General features: G+C 34.8%; 1 protein-coding gene across 5 annotated transcripts in view; it reads right to left on the reverse strand.

Annotated features, from left to right (window-relative positions):
* Positions 1 to 19,474, reverse strand: part of farp2 (FERM, ARH/RhoGEF and pleckstrin domain protein 2) — a 90,318-nt gene that overhangs the window by 13,794 nt on the left and 57,050 nt on the right. For 4 of the 5 annotated variants that reach the window (XR_010004702.1, XM_008106336.2, XM_008106335.2 and 1 more), the window contains exons 14-18: positions 7,944 to 8,107; positions 6,001 to 6,090; positions 5,297 to 5,430; positions 4,091 to 4,172; positions 3,459 to 3,696 (exon numbers count right to left, since the gene is read on the reverse strand). Coding sequence is in view for 4 of the 5 variants with exons in the window: in XM_008106336.2 (XP_008104543.2) it covers positions 3,459 to 3,696; positions 4,091 to 4,172; positions 5,297 to 5,430; positions 6,001 to 6,090; positions 7,944 to 8,107 (708 nt within the window). In the remaining variant the exon portion in view is untranslated. The remainder of the gene's footprint in view (positions 1 to 3,458; positions 3,697 to 4,090; positions 4,173 to 5,296; positions 5,431 to 6,000; positions 6,091 to 7,943; positions 8,108 to 19,474) is intronic. The other variant, XM_016992114.2, reaches the window with a different exon arrangement.

The following is a 19,474-nucleotide window of genomic DNA, read 5'->3' on the forward strand; positions in this document are numbered from 1 at the left end:
GTTTAGTGCACTTTGGCTTTTACTGCTCAAATAACAACTCCTAAATCTAAGATGATCCAGTTTTGGAACTGCAACAAATTTCAGAGGGGATTTTATTTTGAAAATGAGAAAAAAAATCCCAAGGGGCTTATTAAACTCTAAGGAACACCTGAAACAACTCTCTTGTCTACTAGGCTGAATGTTTCAATCTCCAGTTCATTTGTGCTCACAAGCTCTTGGTGGAATATTTATGGTGGAATATTTTTGAAGTTTTTTATTGTTATTATTATTTGAGAAAAAGTTACAATTATATAAACATGTTCTATACATTTCCCCCTTTTATTTACATTCACCCCTGTGCTCCCCTTCCCCAGAGCCATCTCTTCTTCTGTAGTCCCACCAAAAGTTCAATTCTTCATTTGGAGGTAAATTCCCATCTTCTTTTTCCAATAATTTTTCTAAAAATTTTCTCCAAATACTTTCAAAATCATTTTTTCCATAATCCCTTCTTTACTTTTAAATTTGATGTTAGCTTGTCATTCAGTGCCATTCGCCAAACTTCTTTATACCATTCATTAATTTGTATTTTCATTTCTCCTTTCCAATATTTTGCAATTAGTAATCTAGCTGCTGTTAATAGCATCTCTATTAAATTTTTCCCCCTCTTATCTTTCTCACCCTCTTTTTTAATTAAAAGTAATATTTCCACTGGATTCCTTCTAATTTTTATATTCATAATATTTTCTATTTCCCTTATGACCAATTCCCAAAAACCTTTTACATGTTTACAATCCCACCACATATGTATGTAGGTTCCAATTTCCTGGCACCCTCACCAGCATTTTTCATTATTATTCTTATTCATAATATTTAACCTTCTTGGTGTTAAATACCACTTAATTTTTAATTTGTAATAATTTTCTTTTATTCTAATTGACATGTTTTTTAATTGTCTTGTTTTCCATATCTCCTCCCATTCTTTTTCCATTATCTTTGTTCCTAATTCCTCCTCCCATGATTCTCTTAATGTCAATCTTTTCTTTTTTTCTGTCTTTAATTAGTATTTTATATATTTTACTTGTTGTTCCTTTTAATGGCTCATTATTTTCTCTTTTTAATGATTTTATTATTAATTCCTCAAATTGCGTTATTTGTTTTCCAGTTTTATTTCGGGCCCACCAGTTTTCATTCCATTTTTCTAATTGAATCCAATGAATCCAAGAAATGTTTATTCCTCTCAATTCTTCTCTCATTTTTACCTTTTCCATTTTTTGTTCTATCCAATTTCCTACCCTTTTTAGTTCCCTTTTTTCTAATTCTTTATCTAGTGTTCCTTTTAGTTCCTTTGGGAAATCTTTTTCCATTATTATTGGCGTTAAAACTGAATTCTTATTAATTGTCCTTTATATTTACTCCATATTTCCATTATATTTCTTAATGATATATTTCCAATTTGTTTTATCTCTTTCTTTGAGATTTCCTTAAAGAATATGTTATCCTTTCTCCACTCAACTGCCTTATTCCCTGATTCCATCCATTCCAAACCTTCTCCATCCATCATCTTCTCTACTACATATCTTAATTGGTTTGCCTCATAATATTTTTTTATATTCGGAAGGCCCAATCCTCCTTTTTGGGGGTTGTACCAAATTTGTTTGTTTAATCTGTTCTTTTTACCATTATTGCAATATTTGTTTATCATTTGTTGCCATTTATTTATTTCCTTTTCTGAAATCATTAATGGTATCATTCTGAACAAGAAATTTATTTTGGGTAAGACTTTCATTTTTACTAGGGCTATTCTGCCGAACCATGATAATTGCAGATTATTATAATCCTTTAACTTCCCCTCCATGCGTTTTCTTAATTATTCTAGGGTTTTCCTTTCTATGGATTTTAGATCTTTGGTTATGGTTATGGTGGAATATTTTTAAAGACCTACTGCTGTTAACTCACATCGCATACAGACAGCAATTCACTAAATGGGTCATATTTCACTAATTCTTGCTTAAGAATCAAATTGAATGAAAATACACACTTCTGCATTCTGCAAAGATTTACAGTAAATTTCAGTGAGCACAATATTCAGTAGCCTTATTTTGCTTGCTCTCCAACCTAAAGAAATGCATCAATTTTTTTCCTATAAAGAAAATGTGAATGCTAATTGTGTAGATGGTCTGGCCTGGCTTGAACAAATATATCATTTACTTTAGTCTAACATAACAAACTTGTCCATACCCTCTTGAGGGAGTCATGAGTTGTTTCTATTTTGTGCCACAGCAGTATACAAATGAATTCTGAAAAATCACATGTTTGCATTAACATTTTTACACCTTGTGTTTAAAGCACAGGTTTTCAAATTGTTGTGTTGCATTTTTAGAGGATGATGGAAGGTAACAGAAGAACAGAACAGCAATTAGGTTGCTCATGGTTAGAGAGGCTGGCCATATTTTCCACAAAGAAAAGCTTATGCTCTGCATTGATCTCCCACCTTACCCCCTTACACTTTTGTTTTTATTGTTTTAATAGGAGCATAAATTGTACCTTCCATGGCTAGAAAAACCCTTAAAAATTAAAACCAAAATCATTGGCAATCCTGTTATTTTTAATTGCCGTACTTGTTTCCATAATCTTATTCTGTTCACAAAACAATCCTAGGAGGCAGATGATTTCATATGTCTATTTTGCAGGCACGAAAATGAGTGAGTGCTGAATGCAGGAGGAAGAAATGTAACATTTGTAGTTCTGGCATTCTGTTTTGCATCTTTTATTACATTTGCAAAATATACATGCAAATGTAACAAAAGCACGATATCTATAACCATGATACCAGATCTTCATTACTGTGATGCATTACAACACTCTAACCACATAGGAATAATGTATTTACATTTTCTCAATGTTTGCAACTGCCTGTGAACTCCATACTATGGCTAAACTGCAATATACTCTTCTCAGTTTGTCTGTTAAATGCATATACAGTATATGATAAAAAAGCACATAATATCAATTCGCATTTGTTCCTAATTTAATCATGACAGCTGTCATAAAATATCAAATTCCAAAGTCAATACTTTCCAATGAAGCTGCTAATGCGTTCAATTAAGTATTGATCTGTTGAGAGAAGTACATGTATGTGTGAATCAGCCATTAAGTAAATATCCCACTACACAAACACCAAATAAAAGGGTGTTAGTAAAAGCAGTTTTAAAGCTGAAAATGTAGATATTAAGACTCCATTCTGAGATCCTGAGACAAACACCAAGAACCTTGTAATAGTTTGTAACATGAAACTTTTCCATTTGGTCTGGTTTCTTCTTAAAACTCAGAGGTCAAACAAAATGAAACCTTATAAATTAGTCTAATAAAGAATAAAATTCCCACCAAGATAATTCATGTATTGTCAACTAGCAACAGAAAATGAAAAGATAAAAAATCAGCTAAAAGTGTTGTGACTATTTACTTAATCCACCACTTACTCCGGCAGTCCGCATAGTCCCGGTGATCTGGTGTGTAGTGTTTGCAAAGTCTCCCCAGGATCAGTTTGTAGTGCATTAACCTCTGGATGGGTTTGAGAAGGAAAGTGTTGAGTGGCAAATAACAAACTTTCTGGAGTTCAAACTCTTTATAAACCATTTCCAGTTTTTTAATACGCTTAGTTGCTTTCTCTAATTCTGTCAAGACTTCATCATGCTTCTGCAGGTAGCTGGTAAGCTCCTATGAGATAAGAAAAGTCGTAAGTGGAGACATAAAAATGTTCACACACATTATTGTTTAATATTTTTAAACACAATTCTCCAATTAGATCTAATTCTTGAGGCAATTCTAGATACTTGCAAATCTGGACTATGTCACTTCTTCTTTGCTTTTTTTTTTAAGTGAACCTGTAGCTATGTGGATATGTATTACTCATATATGGCAAAGATCTTCCTACAAATCTCAGATTTTTTTTAAACTTGAGAACTCAAGAGATATATTGCATTGTGAAGATTAACGATGTTGCTCTGGACACACTAGAAGACAGAACAGTCTTTTGACAATTTTGTCAATTGGTGCTATCATTCTTAAACAGAAATATAGGCGAGGACATGGGAGTTTTATATTTCCATACCTTTAGTGTATGCATGTTTTTCAGCATCACATCACCAATTCGTTGATAATCTCCTTTTGTGGAAGCACTTGACCGTCCCTCCCTAAAATTGAGAGACTGAGAAGTTATGCTCTACAGACAATTGGCCCCTAAAATTATTCTCCAGTAATAGTCCTCCTCCAAAAGCTGTTTATTTAAAGAAAGCAACAGTTACCTAAGTGTAAACCAGAATTGTAATTTTAAAAAATAAAATCTTATCTCACTATAATCAAGCATGTTAGGGCATGCTTCTAGAAAAGCAGATCAGTGAATAGGAATTCAGCCTATTCAATCGAAAGGCAGGAAGTAGGGATTTGCCCTGTGATAGGTGAGGTAATCCCCCCACCATCCTGAAAATTCAGTTCTGCATCTTGGGCCCTTTCTACAATGGCATATAATCCAGATTATCAAAGCAGATAATCCACTTTATCTGCTTTGAGCTGGATTATAAGAGTCTACACTGCCATATAATCAATTTCAAAACAGATAATCCGGATTTTATATGACAGTATAGAAGGGGCTTTGGTTGTACTCCTTGAATTAGTTCAGAGCCTGGAAACTGAAGTTTCAGCATCATTTGGGAGTGCCTTTGAACAGTTAAACTTTGTGCTCTAACTGTGCCCATTTTTTCAGATATTAGACCTGGCCAAAGAGACCCATGCCTTTGTTATATCCCAGTTGGATTAGTATAATGGGAGGCTGTCTTTGAAGAGTGTTCAAAAACTCCAACTGGTCCAAAGAGTTTCAGCCAGATAACTAGCTAAGGCTGGCTACAGGAAACATACAATTCCCTTGTTGCAACCGCTATAGTGGGTGGTCCATTTGACCTATAAAGCCCCATATGGCTCAGGTACAAGGCATTTGGAGGACTGTATTTTCTCTTATGAAGCAGCCCATGCTTTGAGATCTGCTGGGGAGGCCCTTGTCTCTGTCCCACTCCACTTGCAGGAATATCTTGTAGGAACACGGGAGAGGGCCTTCTCAGTAGGTGTTCCCAGATTCTGAAGCTCTCTTCCCAGATAAATTAGACTGGCACATTCCTTGCTTTCTATTGACAGAAAAGTTTTCTGTCTAAGTATTTAGCAAATAAAATGCTAATTTAAATTACTCTGTTTAAAAGATAAGAAGTTTCATCAGACGTCAAGAAAATTCCATCCATCAAATATTCTCGATTCTGTTTAAACTCACCAAAGTACTAGACGCTGCTCAAGCTCCTTCAGGAAACCACTGTGAAATTCATAGATAGGGTCTATATTAGAGAAGAACAAGGACATGAGCCCGTCCGGCATGGCTTTCTCCTTAACAACTGCACTGCGGAACCACTGCAGATGAAAGATAAATAATAATATAAATGAGAAATAAGGCTTTGTTTTTCTACTACAAGCAACATGAAAATGATCAAAGAACCCAGAAAAGTCAATTTTGGAAAAACTGAAAATGAAAACAAATCTGTCACCAGACGCATTCACTAAACAAGATGCACAAAATATTGTTCACAATTATGGCAACTTGAAAAATTCCCATTGATATATTTGGTAGGTAATATACCCATTATTCATAGGTTTTTCTCTCAAATGAAACTGAAGGTGCCAAATTACAGTTAGTCAGAGAATAACCTTGATATGAGATGATGCGATAGCCATATCTGCAGTAGCAAATTCTGTGTGCTTTTGAGTGAAAGTGTTCACCAAAACAAAACCACCAAAACAAAACAAAAGCTGCTGGGAAGATGATGTGATAAACTCAGGAAGTAGATGCAAGGAATTTGGATCCCTTTCTAGCTACTGAAACAGAGTGGGATTATAGGAAAACATTAAGACAAAGACTTGTGAAATGATCAAAGATAATTGTTTGGGGAGAACAATGGGCCACAGTAGCTTTAAATTACTTACTACAGTTAGTACTTCTAGGTCCTTCAAATAAGTCCGTTCAGTAGCAAGAATTTCTTTTGCAATGAAATACGCTTTGTCCGCTGGATATCTCTACAAGGCACAAGTAAATCCCAAATAAATGAAACAGAAAATGTTTCCTATTAACAATGAACTTGGCTAAGCTATAATAAGACTGCTTGAAATGTCCAGATGTAGCAATATTGCACACAGCTGAAATCATGACCTCCCTCTGTGAATGGTTTTAAATTGTATTTTTTTTAATAAAACAAAATTTTGAAGCAGCTATTTTCCAAAATTAAATCTGAATTCAAGGTGTGTACAGGAGTTACTAAATCAGATTTAAGGTCAGATCCAGTTGTTTATAATTAACTGTTTCCTGTGACCAAGTAACCAGTGTCATAAAAGAAGCCCACAACGGGATGTAATTCATAAGTGAAATAAAATGGAAGAGAAGATTTCTGACATTAACATAAATAGGAATTTTCAAACTGAGCATACAGATAGGAATCAAACCAGGCTGAATGTGGATCAAAGCTCCATCTATATGACTCTTGGTTAAGTGGCCCAAGAAAGTAGAACCTTTCCTCTTCCCTGTTCCCTGATGCATGGACAGGAGGAGAGTGGGTAATTTGAAGAATAGTGCTATTTCTATAGGCCAGACTTGGGAAGACCTGTAGCTTTTCACAGGTTGCTGGAATTATACTTTTCACCACCCCTGACCTGTGACCAGATAGGCTAGGACTGATGGGAATTGAAAGCTAAACACTTGGGGGGCCACAAATTTATCACTCCTTTAGTATGTGAATGGGGTGGATGGCAGCACTGTGGGAACAGTGATTCTAGCAAGATTCTAGCAGCTGCAGTCCTTCCAGGGGCTGCAAAGATTGCCAGAAGTGCTGGAAAAAGAAAGAAAAGTAGAAGTGATTAAATGTTGCCTTTCAAATGTTGAAAAATGACTCTCTTTATATGTTAAACAACGCAGTGGGGTCTTTCGATCTATTTTAAAAGTATATTTCCACTCCTGGAAGTTTCTAAGCGAGTCAATTCATGAGGCTGAGGACAATAAAAACAGCTGGGATAAATTGGGAGGAGGTACTGCCTGACGCCTCCAGACAGTACTGCTCACCTCAGTAAATATCTCTGCAAAGTAATATTGCTTACAATATGAAATGGTCAGCTCATTATTATGGAAATCAACCTGAAAGCCTTCTTTATATTATGTTAAAACAGAATTCTCAGGAATTCTAGTGTTTATAGTAGGAGAGGGGGAAGATTTTGTTATAAATGTCATTTCTCTCACATAAATGATCTCAGGATTTTGTTTTCTGTTTTAGGCAGTTTGATATTGCCCATGATTTAATCTCTAGCAGTAATCAATACTGTTAATAACAAATATTAGTATTGTTAATCAAGGACTAAATGAGCTTGGACGATTAAAAAATAAACTCTGGTTTGTCTTCATCACTCCAATCTTTAGAAACACATGCTTTAAAATATGTTTCTGAAAAGGAATGGACAAATACTGGGCTCTAGCATGATATATCAAAGATGACTAAAACAGCTGGATTTAAACTATTTTGCTAAACCGTGTCAGGTCTTTTACGTTATTCCATGCCACCTCAAGCTATTATGATGCAGTTTATTTTCTTGGAACAACATTTAGGAGAATAGTTTCTTAGCAGTTAAGCACCTAAGAATACACAAAGAGATGAAATTATTTTATGACAGAAAAAACGAATTGGTTAGAAAGCTATGCAGGGAAAGCATTATGCATTATGTGGCTTACGACTTTTGAGGGGGCAAATGGATGGACTATATGGCCCAAACATGCTAATATTGTACAAATAGAAATGTAGAAAATAGCAGAAGTTGAGAATCATACAATAAACAGAAATATAATTTGCATCCTTTTTTAAATGAAATTCATTTCACCCCTGCTTTACCTTTCGCCTTGTTTCGTCCTCTTCTTCTATTCTTGCACCACCAACATCACTCAAGACAGGGCTCAAAAGGGGAGATGAGCCTTGTCCAGATGAATTCATATTCACTTGAAATGGGGGGTTCAAGGTCATTGGAGTCTTCATTTTAAAGGAAGCCACCTGAGAACCTAAGTATCACATAAGAAAAAATGATATTAAAAATGGGTTTTGTTTTTAGCAGTATATTTGACACATATGAAGTTTTAAACAGTTCCTCTGATCACTTTCAGTTCAAGAAAGTTAACCAGTACTTCCTATAGTTCAACCTAGTATTTGCTAAGAATTCTGATTTTTGATCAAAGTGCACTACAAAATAATAGCCATAAACCAATTTTCTCTGTTGAAATCTATCAAGAGAGCCATACACTGCTTTAATTATGATATCACTGGATAAATACAGTTCTCTTTAACACCTCATAGTAGCAGGAAAAACTTTTAGAGTAATTGATATTAAAAATAATCAGATTTATAAGAAATCTCAGTTTAAGAGTTTTAATTTCCTCCTGATGTTGCTAATGCCCATATGCATGCACAAAACCTAAGTGTCTGAGTCAGAGACCACAAAGAAGTCATGTTTTCAGAATACAGCTGATTTCAAAAGCTATGTGTATGTGGACAGGAAACATCTTTCCAGAAATGCAGACTACAGGCTAAATTCCCTGTCTATCACTGTGCAGAAGCCAAGACTTCCCCTAGCTATGTACAAGTGGAATTATCCCCAATACAGAGTTTTCTCCACTGGCTGAAAACAACACTGCATTATTCATTGGGTGGAGATACGTTTTCCGTTTGTCAAGAAGCTTTTGCGAATCTGTTTAGACAGTCATGGCAACAAGGTAATTGTCATTAGCAAGGATCACAGAAGAAGAGCCAAGGAGATTGTCAAGACAGTATTTTAACTCAATGTTTCTAAGCTAAAGTGTTAAGACTTCTTTTGTAGCTTTCCTCTGGAACAAAAGATCTGTTGAGCAAAATACAAAGTGTGTTTCTTTATGCAAATGATCTCAGATTTAATGTTTGGAGCAGTTACAACTTATTAAGCTTTCTTTTTGCAAGAAAATATAATGTACTGTTTGACATACTGGTGTTAGAAATGGTTTCTACAAAACAGCAAACCAGTAACATAGAACCAAGTTTTAAAATATTTCTGATTCTCTAAAAATTCTATTTTGCATTTTGGAGCACAAACTTCTGTCTTAGGCTGTTCCTTTCATTGTTATTCACTCTCAAAACCAAAAACAGCTCCTACGCCGACACTAGCAAACGCTCCTAAAGCTACAGTGCCACTCCCACTCCAAATTCCATTCTCTGCAGTCTCAAGAAAAAACAGAAACCTTTGTAGTCTTTCAAACATTTAATCTTCATTCCACACTTTATTATTTTTAACTTTATACTGTACAGTTCAGAAATGTCTACCCAAAGTAACCATATAGACATGGTAATCAACAGACACGGAATACTTTTATGCTTGTTTTACAAGCAGAGATTACAAAGTTGGAAGAGAGCCAACTGCAAGTTTTCTGCTGCACTATTGACAGGCATTCAGTGTTGGTCTTTTGACTCAGGAAGCAATGCCTTTTTGAAAATCACGTTTGAAGTAAAGGAAGGGGGAAGTAGCATGAAGAGGGAGTTTTAGTGCAGAGTGACTTACTCAGGAAGCTAAACATTGTTACGCTTAGTCACCTGGAAGAGATTCGAACTATTGAGGATGAAGTTAACTATTAACAGGCCAAGCAACTGAATCTCGTATCAGTTAATGCGGTCCCTGCCTGGCCTCGGACTGCATGAGCCACATGACAAGAATTTGCTGGCATTTGTCCCTTGCGGGGAAAAGTGTTAAATCAGTTTCAACATACAATTTAGATATAAAGAAAAGGAGCAAATAAATGTGTCCAACATTTTGACACTGTCTCAGTGATTTGTATTTTCTCAAATGATATCTAAACTCTCAAATCTGGACATAATGAGTATATATGAGGAGGTGGCCCACAATATATGTTGTATGTTGTTGCTACATTGGTGGGAGGTCCTGTAATGGTAAACTCTCTCCATTTTGAAAATACACTAATTCTGCCACTAAAAGCTGTGGCACACATTCTATGCTAGCTGTACTAAAGTTTGTAACAATGGAGTTTTGAAACTTGATGCAAATCAATATTAAAAGTTTAAAGGCATTAGTATACATTCTCAGAAGTAATCAAGCGCTGTCAAATATCTTATGTTACAAGGGTGCCAACTGATGGAAGTATTTTGCAGCCTATTCTGACAGAGTTGGAATAGTCATTCTTCTGTATCCACGGATTGTGCATTTACACATTAAACCATTCATGGCTTGAAAATATTCCCCGGAACAGAAATGTGATATATTAGTTAGAATTCTGTAAGCCTCTTCATGAAACTTAGCTCAACCATTAATTTGACTACATTTCTTTATGAAACTCACTTTCTCATAGCTTTTAACTGTAAAGTAGGGATAATACTAGTCAACTTACTGTATATTTTGAAGGATGACAAAGGTATAATACAAAATGCTTTGAGACCACATGGGTGAAAAACTTTTCAATATTAACTACTCTATTTTTATATTTATATGCTTAAAAACAGGACTGAAATGGCTTGCAATCAACACTGTTATTAACATGTTTATATTTACAATTTTAATTTTGCAAAATTTAAATTGTAGAAGAATACTGCAGTTAACAGTGTCCGTGGACGTTACTTGGTTAACAGTAAGTTTGGTACTAGAGGCAGAAAAACATTGCAAGTATAGGGATAGGTTCACACACTACAAAAAAGCAGTTCAATGTGTTTCAACCAACTTTTATTCAAAAATGACAGAATGCACAGCCAAAATGAAACTACTGGATCAGGTAAGACATGCAATAAGTAAACAAAATAAAATTCAAAATCTTCAGATTACTTGAAAGAATTTTCCAAAATGAATCCAGGAATCGTTTTTTTTTTTTTATTTTCACTGCTCTTTGTTTTCATGTTGGTAGCCAAATATATAGTCCTACCATTCCTTATAATGCTGCCGATAGCTAGTGAGAGGCACTTATTTGCTTTCCCCCATTTCTCTGCTTTGCTGTTCATGCATGTTTGTTAAGGGATTCTGGAAGCAGCAGCTGCTGCTTACCTTGGCCCTTGCTGGCAGGCGCATACAGTCACAGTAGTTTTAGCAAGAGAGGAATCTCATTGTTTCCTAGCTCGAGCTTTATTGCACTGTTTACTGCAGACATACTGCTAAGTGGCACTGAAAGTCTTTCTCCAGCCCTCTTTCACCATCATCCAATATTGATGCTGCTAAAAAAAAATCCTCTCAGCTAGTGGGCCACTGTAAAAAGAATTTGAAAAAATGAGCTTTTTTTTGAGATTTTGTTAATTGAGGTATTTTGGTATTGCTGAAGTATTTTGTACATTTTACATTTAAGCCAAAGCTTTAATGTCACACTGATTTTCAAACAAAGTGAAATTTCAAAGCCCAGGAATATGAGAACACTGCTGCTTAAAACTGTAGATCTCCTATTATGGAACACTGGGTGTGGAATTTTTACCTTCCTGAAAAATAATCTAAGGCCTCATTCCCTGGCTGTACAAGTAGTGGTTGTAAGTTCTGTTTAGTTCTTTACAATAAAGAACTAATTCAGAACTAATGTTAAGTTATAAATATCTTACTACTCTTACAAAAAATGTGGAATTATAACCTCACAATCATTTGGTTTTCTCAACAAAGTGCATTTGATGAAGTTAAGTCTACAAAACCTTTTACTAGGAAATGCCTTTTCTCATATTTCATTTGCATCTAATAATAATAATAATCAACTTTATTTTGAACTCAACCTCTCTCCCCAAGGGGACTCTAGGTGATACATGTTTGTATCATCCTAAAAAACTAGAAGAAAACATATGATGCATGTAAAAATGCTATGGGAAATATTTTACTTACCTGTAACAGTAGTTCCTTAAGAAATGATTCTGTGCAACAAAGCATTCACAGAACACAGCCATGCAGTATCATTCTGCATCTTGGTAATAAAAGCTTGCATAAAAGTTTTCAAAGAACAGGTCTAAGATTGTGTCATTGCCATTTTCAATGTGGAATTTAATGTTAAAAAGAGAAACTATGGTGTATTTCATTTCCCAGACCAAGACTTTTTATTTCAATGTGTGAAGTTATAAATAAAGCTTCCTAGAAATTTGAAAAGTTTTTGATAATATGACTGAATGTGAAATCACCTGTGCTACACTGACTTCTGTTTCTCCTTAAAGGATGCAACGTCTGGAGAAACACACCTTCAGACAGTACTATTAAGTGCTTTTTATAGCAAAGAGCTTGTACCGTGATGACAATTAGATCTTTTTATACATTTTAAGAATATAATATTACATAAGCAAGGTAATTATACTTTTGAATCACAAATACAGTAGTCTGATTTGGTTAGGTGACAAATTCCAGTGAAATAAAGCTAATTCAGATTAAGGAATTGAATTAAATAAATGGACTTGGTATATCTGTCTTTTTGTTCCCATGAAGGGATCCCCTTAGAGATCTGCCTCAGACGCAAAAGCAAACCCAACAGCCTTGGTTCTCTATGAGCCCTGCTTTGGTCTCAGAAGCTTACCATGAAGAAAGTGGGTGCCAAGCATGTAGTTTACTATGCATATTAAATCAGCATTCTAAAACAAGTACGGAGGACAAAATGAACAACTTTAAGTAAGAGAAGCCCCAAAAATGACTGGATCTACAGAATCCTTTACTGGTACAATCTGGATAGTCTATTTGGAATTGGGGGGGGGGGGGGGGGAATCTACCAGCTAAGTTAAATACTGATTACTTTCAGAGACCTATATGCACCAATGACAGGCTGACATCATGAATCAAACATGTAGCTATCACACTGTAGCCAGCTTTTAACTCCTCACCCAACCATTGAAACCCATCATAAAAGCCATTCAGCCATCTGAAGACCCGCTTTGCTGCTGAGTGGGGTACTTTAGGATGATGTTACCAGCCCCTTCCACCAGTGAGTAATGCAGGAAGGAACACTAGCAGAGATCCCTGCGGGGAGACCTGTTGCAACATTGTGCTGACTAGTAGAAGAAGCTAGATCACGTAATCCTTAAGTGCCCTATTCAGCAGTAACAAAGTTATCCATTGCTCCAGAAGCTGAATCACTTTTAAGGTGGGTTTGAGGGGCATTTGCAGTTGGAGCAGGATTGTCAGAATCACTAATGAGAATATGAAACCGATATGATGTCCTAGGTCTCACCAAAGGCATCACAAAACCAATTAAAGGAATGTCAGTCAAGGCAAGCATATTTTTGTAAGTATACATGCATACATAATTATGATCACAAAACAAAACGTCTCAAGAAAAAATATCTATTATCGCATTCAATGCCAGGCTGATTGAAATGGCTTCTATTTTTCTAAACATCACCCCCAAACTGGAAAAGGGCCACCTTTTTAAAAATAAAATTGTAAACAAGAAAAAAGCTAAAAGCATATAGTTATTCATAATGAATTCTTCCTCATTTTATTGTATAAACGATTTCAAAACTATTAGTACAAATTCACAGATATATGATTATGATAATGTGAACAGAAAAGTGTATAAAAAGGAACAGATGAAGCATGAAAATGATAGAATGGTGCATTTAGAAAATCCAGTCCAGGAAATGTACTTCTCTCATGAATATTTATGTATTAAATTACCAATTAAGTAAATACTAATATCAAGGCACAAAATATTGGTGCATAAAACTTTAATATATATGGCTAATATGTTCTGAAGATAATCTTTCACAATTTACTACCAATACAAACAATTTGAATTTTCCTATGTCCTCCACACTCAGAAGGTATCACCTGACTCTGAATATGGCACTTTTGGAGCTCATGTTTATTTTATTCATTCATTTTAATTACTGATGGATTATTGCAGATCTGACACCTAAGATTGTTCTTAGTGATAAAATAGATGACCCCTTCAACACTTTACAAAACAAGCACAAAGAATTACAAAAAGCTCACAATATGAATTTGTCCACCAAAATTCTATATCCTAAATTTACTGAGAAAGAGATTGACTATTAATAAACAAATAAACAAACTGGAAATCAATAGTTTTAATATAGAAGTTTCACTATCAAGTGTAATCCTTGGAAAACAAAGATTTTGCAAAATGACAATGGGAATGAGTTACCAGCAGGTTTTTGGTTAATGTCCTCCTAGAAAGTACAACCATATGGTACACATATGTACCATCTTTCTTAAACAGTCATCCCTCCACATTCGTGTTTTTGACTTTTGTGGATTGGATCATTCAGATTTGATTATAATCTACCTAGAAATCTCTAGCACCTCCAGTGTGACTCTATGGTCAATGTCTCTCAGTTAAGCTGAAAGACCTAGATCAGACCTACCCAACTTATGGCCCTTCAGGTGTTTTTGGACTTCAGCTCCCAGAATTCCTGGTCACTGGACAAGCTGGCTAGGGCTTCTGGGAGTTTGCGTCTCAAAAACCTGGAAAGCCACAGATTGTGCAGGCCTCAGCTAGAGATTTCTAGTGACAGCACTTCTCTAGTAATCTTTAGATCCACAACTGCGATTCTGTGGTCATTTTCCAATGGAGGTGGATCATGGAAGCATGCTGGAAGACCAGTGGTTGCTAACCTGTGGTCCTCCAGGTGTTTTGGACTTCAACTCCTAGAAATCCCAGCCAGTTAACCATCTGTTAGGAATTGTGGGAACTGAAGACCAAAACACCTGTAGGACCAAAGATTGGGAACCACTGCTCTCGACATTCATAGAGAATTTTTGCAGGTTTAAAAAAATGACAATATCTTTATTTGTGATTTTTCATTTTCACAAATGTCTTGTGCCCCTAACCCCAATGAATGTGGAGGGCTGACTGGACTTGATGGAAACTAATTATTGTTTTAAAATTTGAAAACAGTCTAAAAATCAACTTGAATGCAAAGTAAATACCCTGTCCAAAATAACTCATCAATTTTAGTGGTTAATATAAATACTGAGGTTACTGTAATAACAATTAATTATACAAACAGTTCATTGCTATGTTATCAGTTCTGTTGATTCTTAACAGTTTACCCCAGAACACCCTAAATTCTCCAACCAGCTCTTTGCATGCTTTTAAAAGGGCTGGAATAAATATGTTTAAATACAAAATGAGTACAGCCATAAAATAATGTTTAAAAATATTGTTCAGAATATATCTGATTAAGTTCTGGAGTATTTAATACTACCTTCCTATGTACCATAAAGTGCAGTTGAATACTTTAACATTGTACAATGGAGAAAAACTCATTTCTATAGCTATTGCTATAACTATAAAATAGCTTGATTTCACAAACAGATTATTCATCTCCTTGGCTATCTCATGTCTCTTCATGTCTGAGGAATCCTCACTATTAATTTTCCCTCCGCCTGATTACTGACCCTGAGGCAAACAGAAATTCTTACAAAAACCAGGACTGTATTTTTATAAAGTTGTAAATAAGCAAATTAAGTTCTAGCACTTAAAAACTTAGCAGAATTTATGAGGATGTTGCTAGATGCTATTGGGTTGAACCACTTCAGTAGATTTAAACACCTACTGAAGTATAAATTTCATAGAAATTACTCTGAGAAGCATGCTTCCCCAGTTCTCCATTAAGAATAGAATAAGACAGCACCTTTTTATATAACTGTGCACATTGAAGCCATTAATGAGATCTGCCTGAGAAAGAGATTGAATTTCTGGTTATTTCCACCATCGCCCTAGTTATATTCTTTATTCTTTAAAATAAAAAGAAAAAACCAATGGAAACAAACAAGCTGATCCAACATATTTCTTTTAAGTTCTGCATTTCAATCTTTGTTTGGATCAAAATGATCTTGCTTTTGAAGTCAGGAAGAAGTTTGGTAACATCTTGTGAAATAAGTATTTTAAAAATATTTTATAGAGTACTACCAAAAAAACCCCATACTTCCATAAAGCTTGGAGCTCAAAAGCTAGTTTCTACTTAATGACAAGAGTACAGACAATCTGATATGTTAAGAATAGAAACTATTACATTGTTATAAAAAGGCACAAATTTTAAATGGTCCTAAGAGCACATTCCAGAAATCCCCCCTACAGATGAGGTAGTTGACAAAGTTTCAATCTTAGAGGGTTAGCTCTCATCTTGGATCCCTTCAAGCCCTGCTCAACCATCATGAAGGCCACAGAACTTTCTTCTGAAGCTAGGATTTTCAACCTAACAAAGGATCAAAAATTATTGGAGGAAATAGATGCACTAGAGTCTCTCCGCATCTGACCGCATTGACAAAATAAAAATAAAAATGGACCAGAACATGTTTAATTCTGCAGTAGAAAAAAATAGTTTGATTTTAAAAAATAAAAAGGGGAGGGAGCTCCATGGAGGATGAAGCAGCTCCAAACTGTTGGTTACTATTTCTATCATGTTGAGATCAGCACATTTTTTTATTTCTCTCCACTTAAAATTCTCAAGAATCCTCCAAATTCCTACAAATGGATTCTCTGAGAAAGGTTCAGCTTTAAAACTCTTCTAAAAGTTATTTTTATTAAAAGATAAGGCATTTAAACTCAAACTGCCATAAAAAGAGATTCAAGAAAGTTTGAAAAGGGCAACATTGTTGGGCTAATATGGAAAATGTATCTAAGGACATGCATTTGGTGGTGCTATTTTATGTGAAGTCTTTATATTGGTACTGAACAACATATGCAGGAAATACCAAGCTTCAAACTGGGGGGGGGGGGGGGGGGGGGGGAAGGGGATAGCTCATTTGATCCTACCAACAGACTCAATTATGTTGATAGGAAGCTTTTTAAAAAGTAAAAGGTAAATAGTTCTCTCATGTCAGGAATTTAGAAGTGGATTGTTCTATACAACTAGTTGATAAGAAGAAATACAACTGCCTCGTGTTATCATTTAACATACTTATTTGGAAAACCCAAGCACGTGTCATCATTTTGTGGCCCTCATTTTTAAGCATTTCTAATTTGCATCACCAAAGTGGCACATATTTCTGTCAATAAGCAAGCCCTTTCCAAATAACAATTGGCCAAGATAAATAATAAATGACTAGCTCCAGTCTAGTAATAAAACTTTTAAAATATTTTTTCTTATAATATACAGCAATTTTATGGTACTACTAATACTAATAAGGAATCCAAGAATTAAAATCTTTGCTCAATATTGTCTATGAAAAGCCATGAGCAGAGGACATTCCTGCTCCCCAAAACATAGCTAAGGTTGGTTATACAGAGCCATGGCATTCCTGAGAAATTACTGGAAGGCCAAATATGTTATATTTAAAGAAATATTTAAGATTGCACTCTACGATATGTATTCTTTAAGGTGCTACTAACTCAAACTAGTATAATTCTTGTTGATATAATATTTCAAGAATAAGGAGACTTTCACCACAGCTACTATTAAATTCTAGTGGGAAAAATAAAAGTACTGTATTCAGAAAATTCAGAAACAAAAAGCCTAGAGATAATCATTTCATTAATCTAAGCAGCACTTACATAAAATCTATCTAACAAAATTGGTTATGAGGATTATAGTAGTGGTTTTAAAATGTAATAACAAGTCCAGAGTGAAGATTATTCCATTTATCATATGATATAAAATAAGTAACATTTTCTTTATCTTAAAAGAAATCTGATATATTCTTATATTGTACCGTTTTTCCTTTTATATTGGCAAGAATTAAAATCATAAAGTTGCACAGACCTAATTAACATTAAGACACCATCTTTTCAGATTTATCTGCAACATCATTCGAGTTTTCTTTTTCTATAAAAAAAAACTTCAGTTCATGCTTTGCAACACAGAATCCATTCTTACATATTTATCAGGAGATGGAATTATCATCACACAGTCTTCTAGTATTATTGTAATCTGAATCATTTTATGTGCTTCCTTTGGACTACAATTTATTTAAATTCTTCCTGCAATCATGATATCATTTCTTGAAGAAACATAATTTCTAAATCAAAGTCACAGTAATCAGTTCTTCCCATAATTGATTTCCTCTAATTCACACAAACCTATTACACAGGGTGAGCCAAAAGTCACAATGGTGTAGGGGTGTATGAAACGTCACGGAATCCATTCTGTTTTTGGTTGTCCCACCGCCTTCTGATTTCGAGAATATTCTTTCCAAAACGGAAATGGAACTCAGGGTTCCAAATTACAAATCTGAACGCCTCCCAATCTTCCCTAAAACAGTATGGGGGGCACCCGAAATTTGAAACAAAAACAGAACAGATTTGCACATCCCTACAATGGTGTCTTCAAATAAAAACAAAAAATAAAAGAATTATTAAATATTGAGACCCCTTTGTGACTTTTGACCCACCCTGTATAAATTCAGTAGTTATTGGCTTTTCTTCATAGTATTATAGTAAAATAGCTACAAGAAACTACAAAATAAACTACAAAGTACCTTTTCTAGATACTGACTGTCCAATTATTGAAGAAAGTAAGTTTGTTATCTAAAAAGCTCTGGTTCTAAGTTCAGAAAACATAATGATGTCCTAAACACAATGGATACCTGTATACAAGCTCTCTAAAACATAATCTGTTTTTTGATACTTGAAAGCCTGTAGAGTTTTCTTGAACAACATTGATATATTTCAGAGTCCCTTCTGCTCAATTTCTATCTGTCTTAATTTCAGATGCAGCCACTCTGCTGAACAACCATCTATATTTCATGGTAGTTCAAATCAACCCACAGGATACAAGTGCTGACTGTGACATGCTGCGTTCAAACCTAGATGCAGTTAACATCAACTGTGATGCATTCTCAATCACTACAGATGGTCTATTTTCTGAGGTTAAAATAATATACAGTCAGCTTTTCACATTTGCGGTTTTGACCTTTGTAGATTTGATTATTCGTGGATTTAATTAATATGTTATCTTTAGGAACTTTTAGGTCTTCAAGAACAACTCTATGGCTAGCCTCCAGTAGACATTGACCACAGAATCACACAGGAAGACGTAAAACAAACAGCAATTTCTTGGGTTAAAAAAATAACAATGTCTTTATTTGTGGTTTTTTACTTTCATGGGGTTTTGTGCCTCTAATCCCAGCAGATGTGGAATGCTGACTACAATACATTATCTGTTACAGTAGCTATGTTCTATGTACCGTTGACATCCACACTTCAACATAAAAATGTGGTAATAAAGAGACGGTCAGCTATGGTATGTAAATTTAAAATCTAATCACAAGAATGAATGAGATCAGAAATAGTAAATATATACACTCTCTTTTAAAAAATCAGATTTTAAATGGAATAAATGAATGTGCCATATCAGCATATATATTAATGGCTAGTGTGCGTATTTTCTGTTTTGTCTTCTTGGGTGAGATTTTTCAGATTGTCCTGAAAGTCAAGAGTGAAATTCTCTCCAGTAGCCTGAACAAAAGGATTGCTAAAAAAGAGGTTTAC

Source organism: Anolis carolinensis, chromosome 3 (assembly GCF_035594765.1).
Source record: "Anolis carolinensis isolate JA03-04 chromosome 3, rAnoCar3.1.pri, whole genome shotgun sequence".
Lineage (NCBI taxonomy): Eukaryota > Metazoa > Chordata > Lepidosauria > Squamata > Dactyloidae > Anolis > Anolis carolinensis.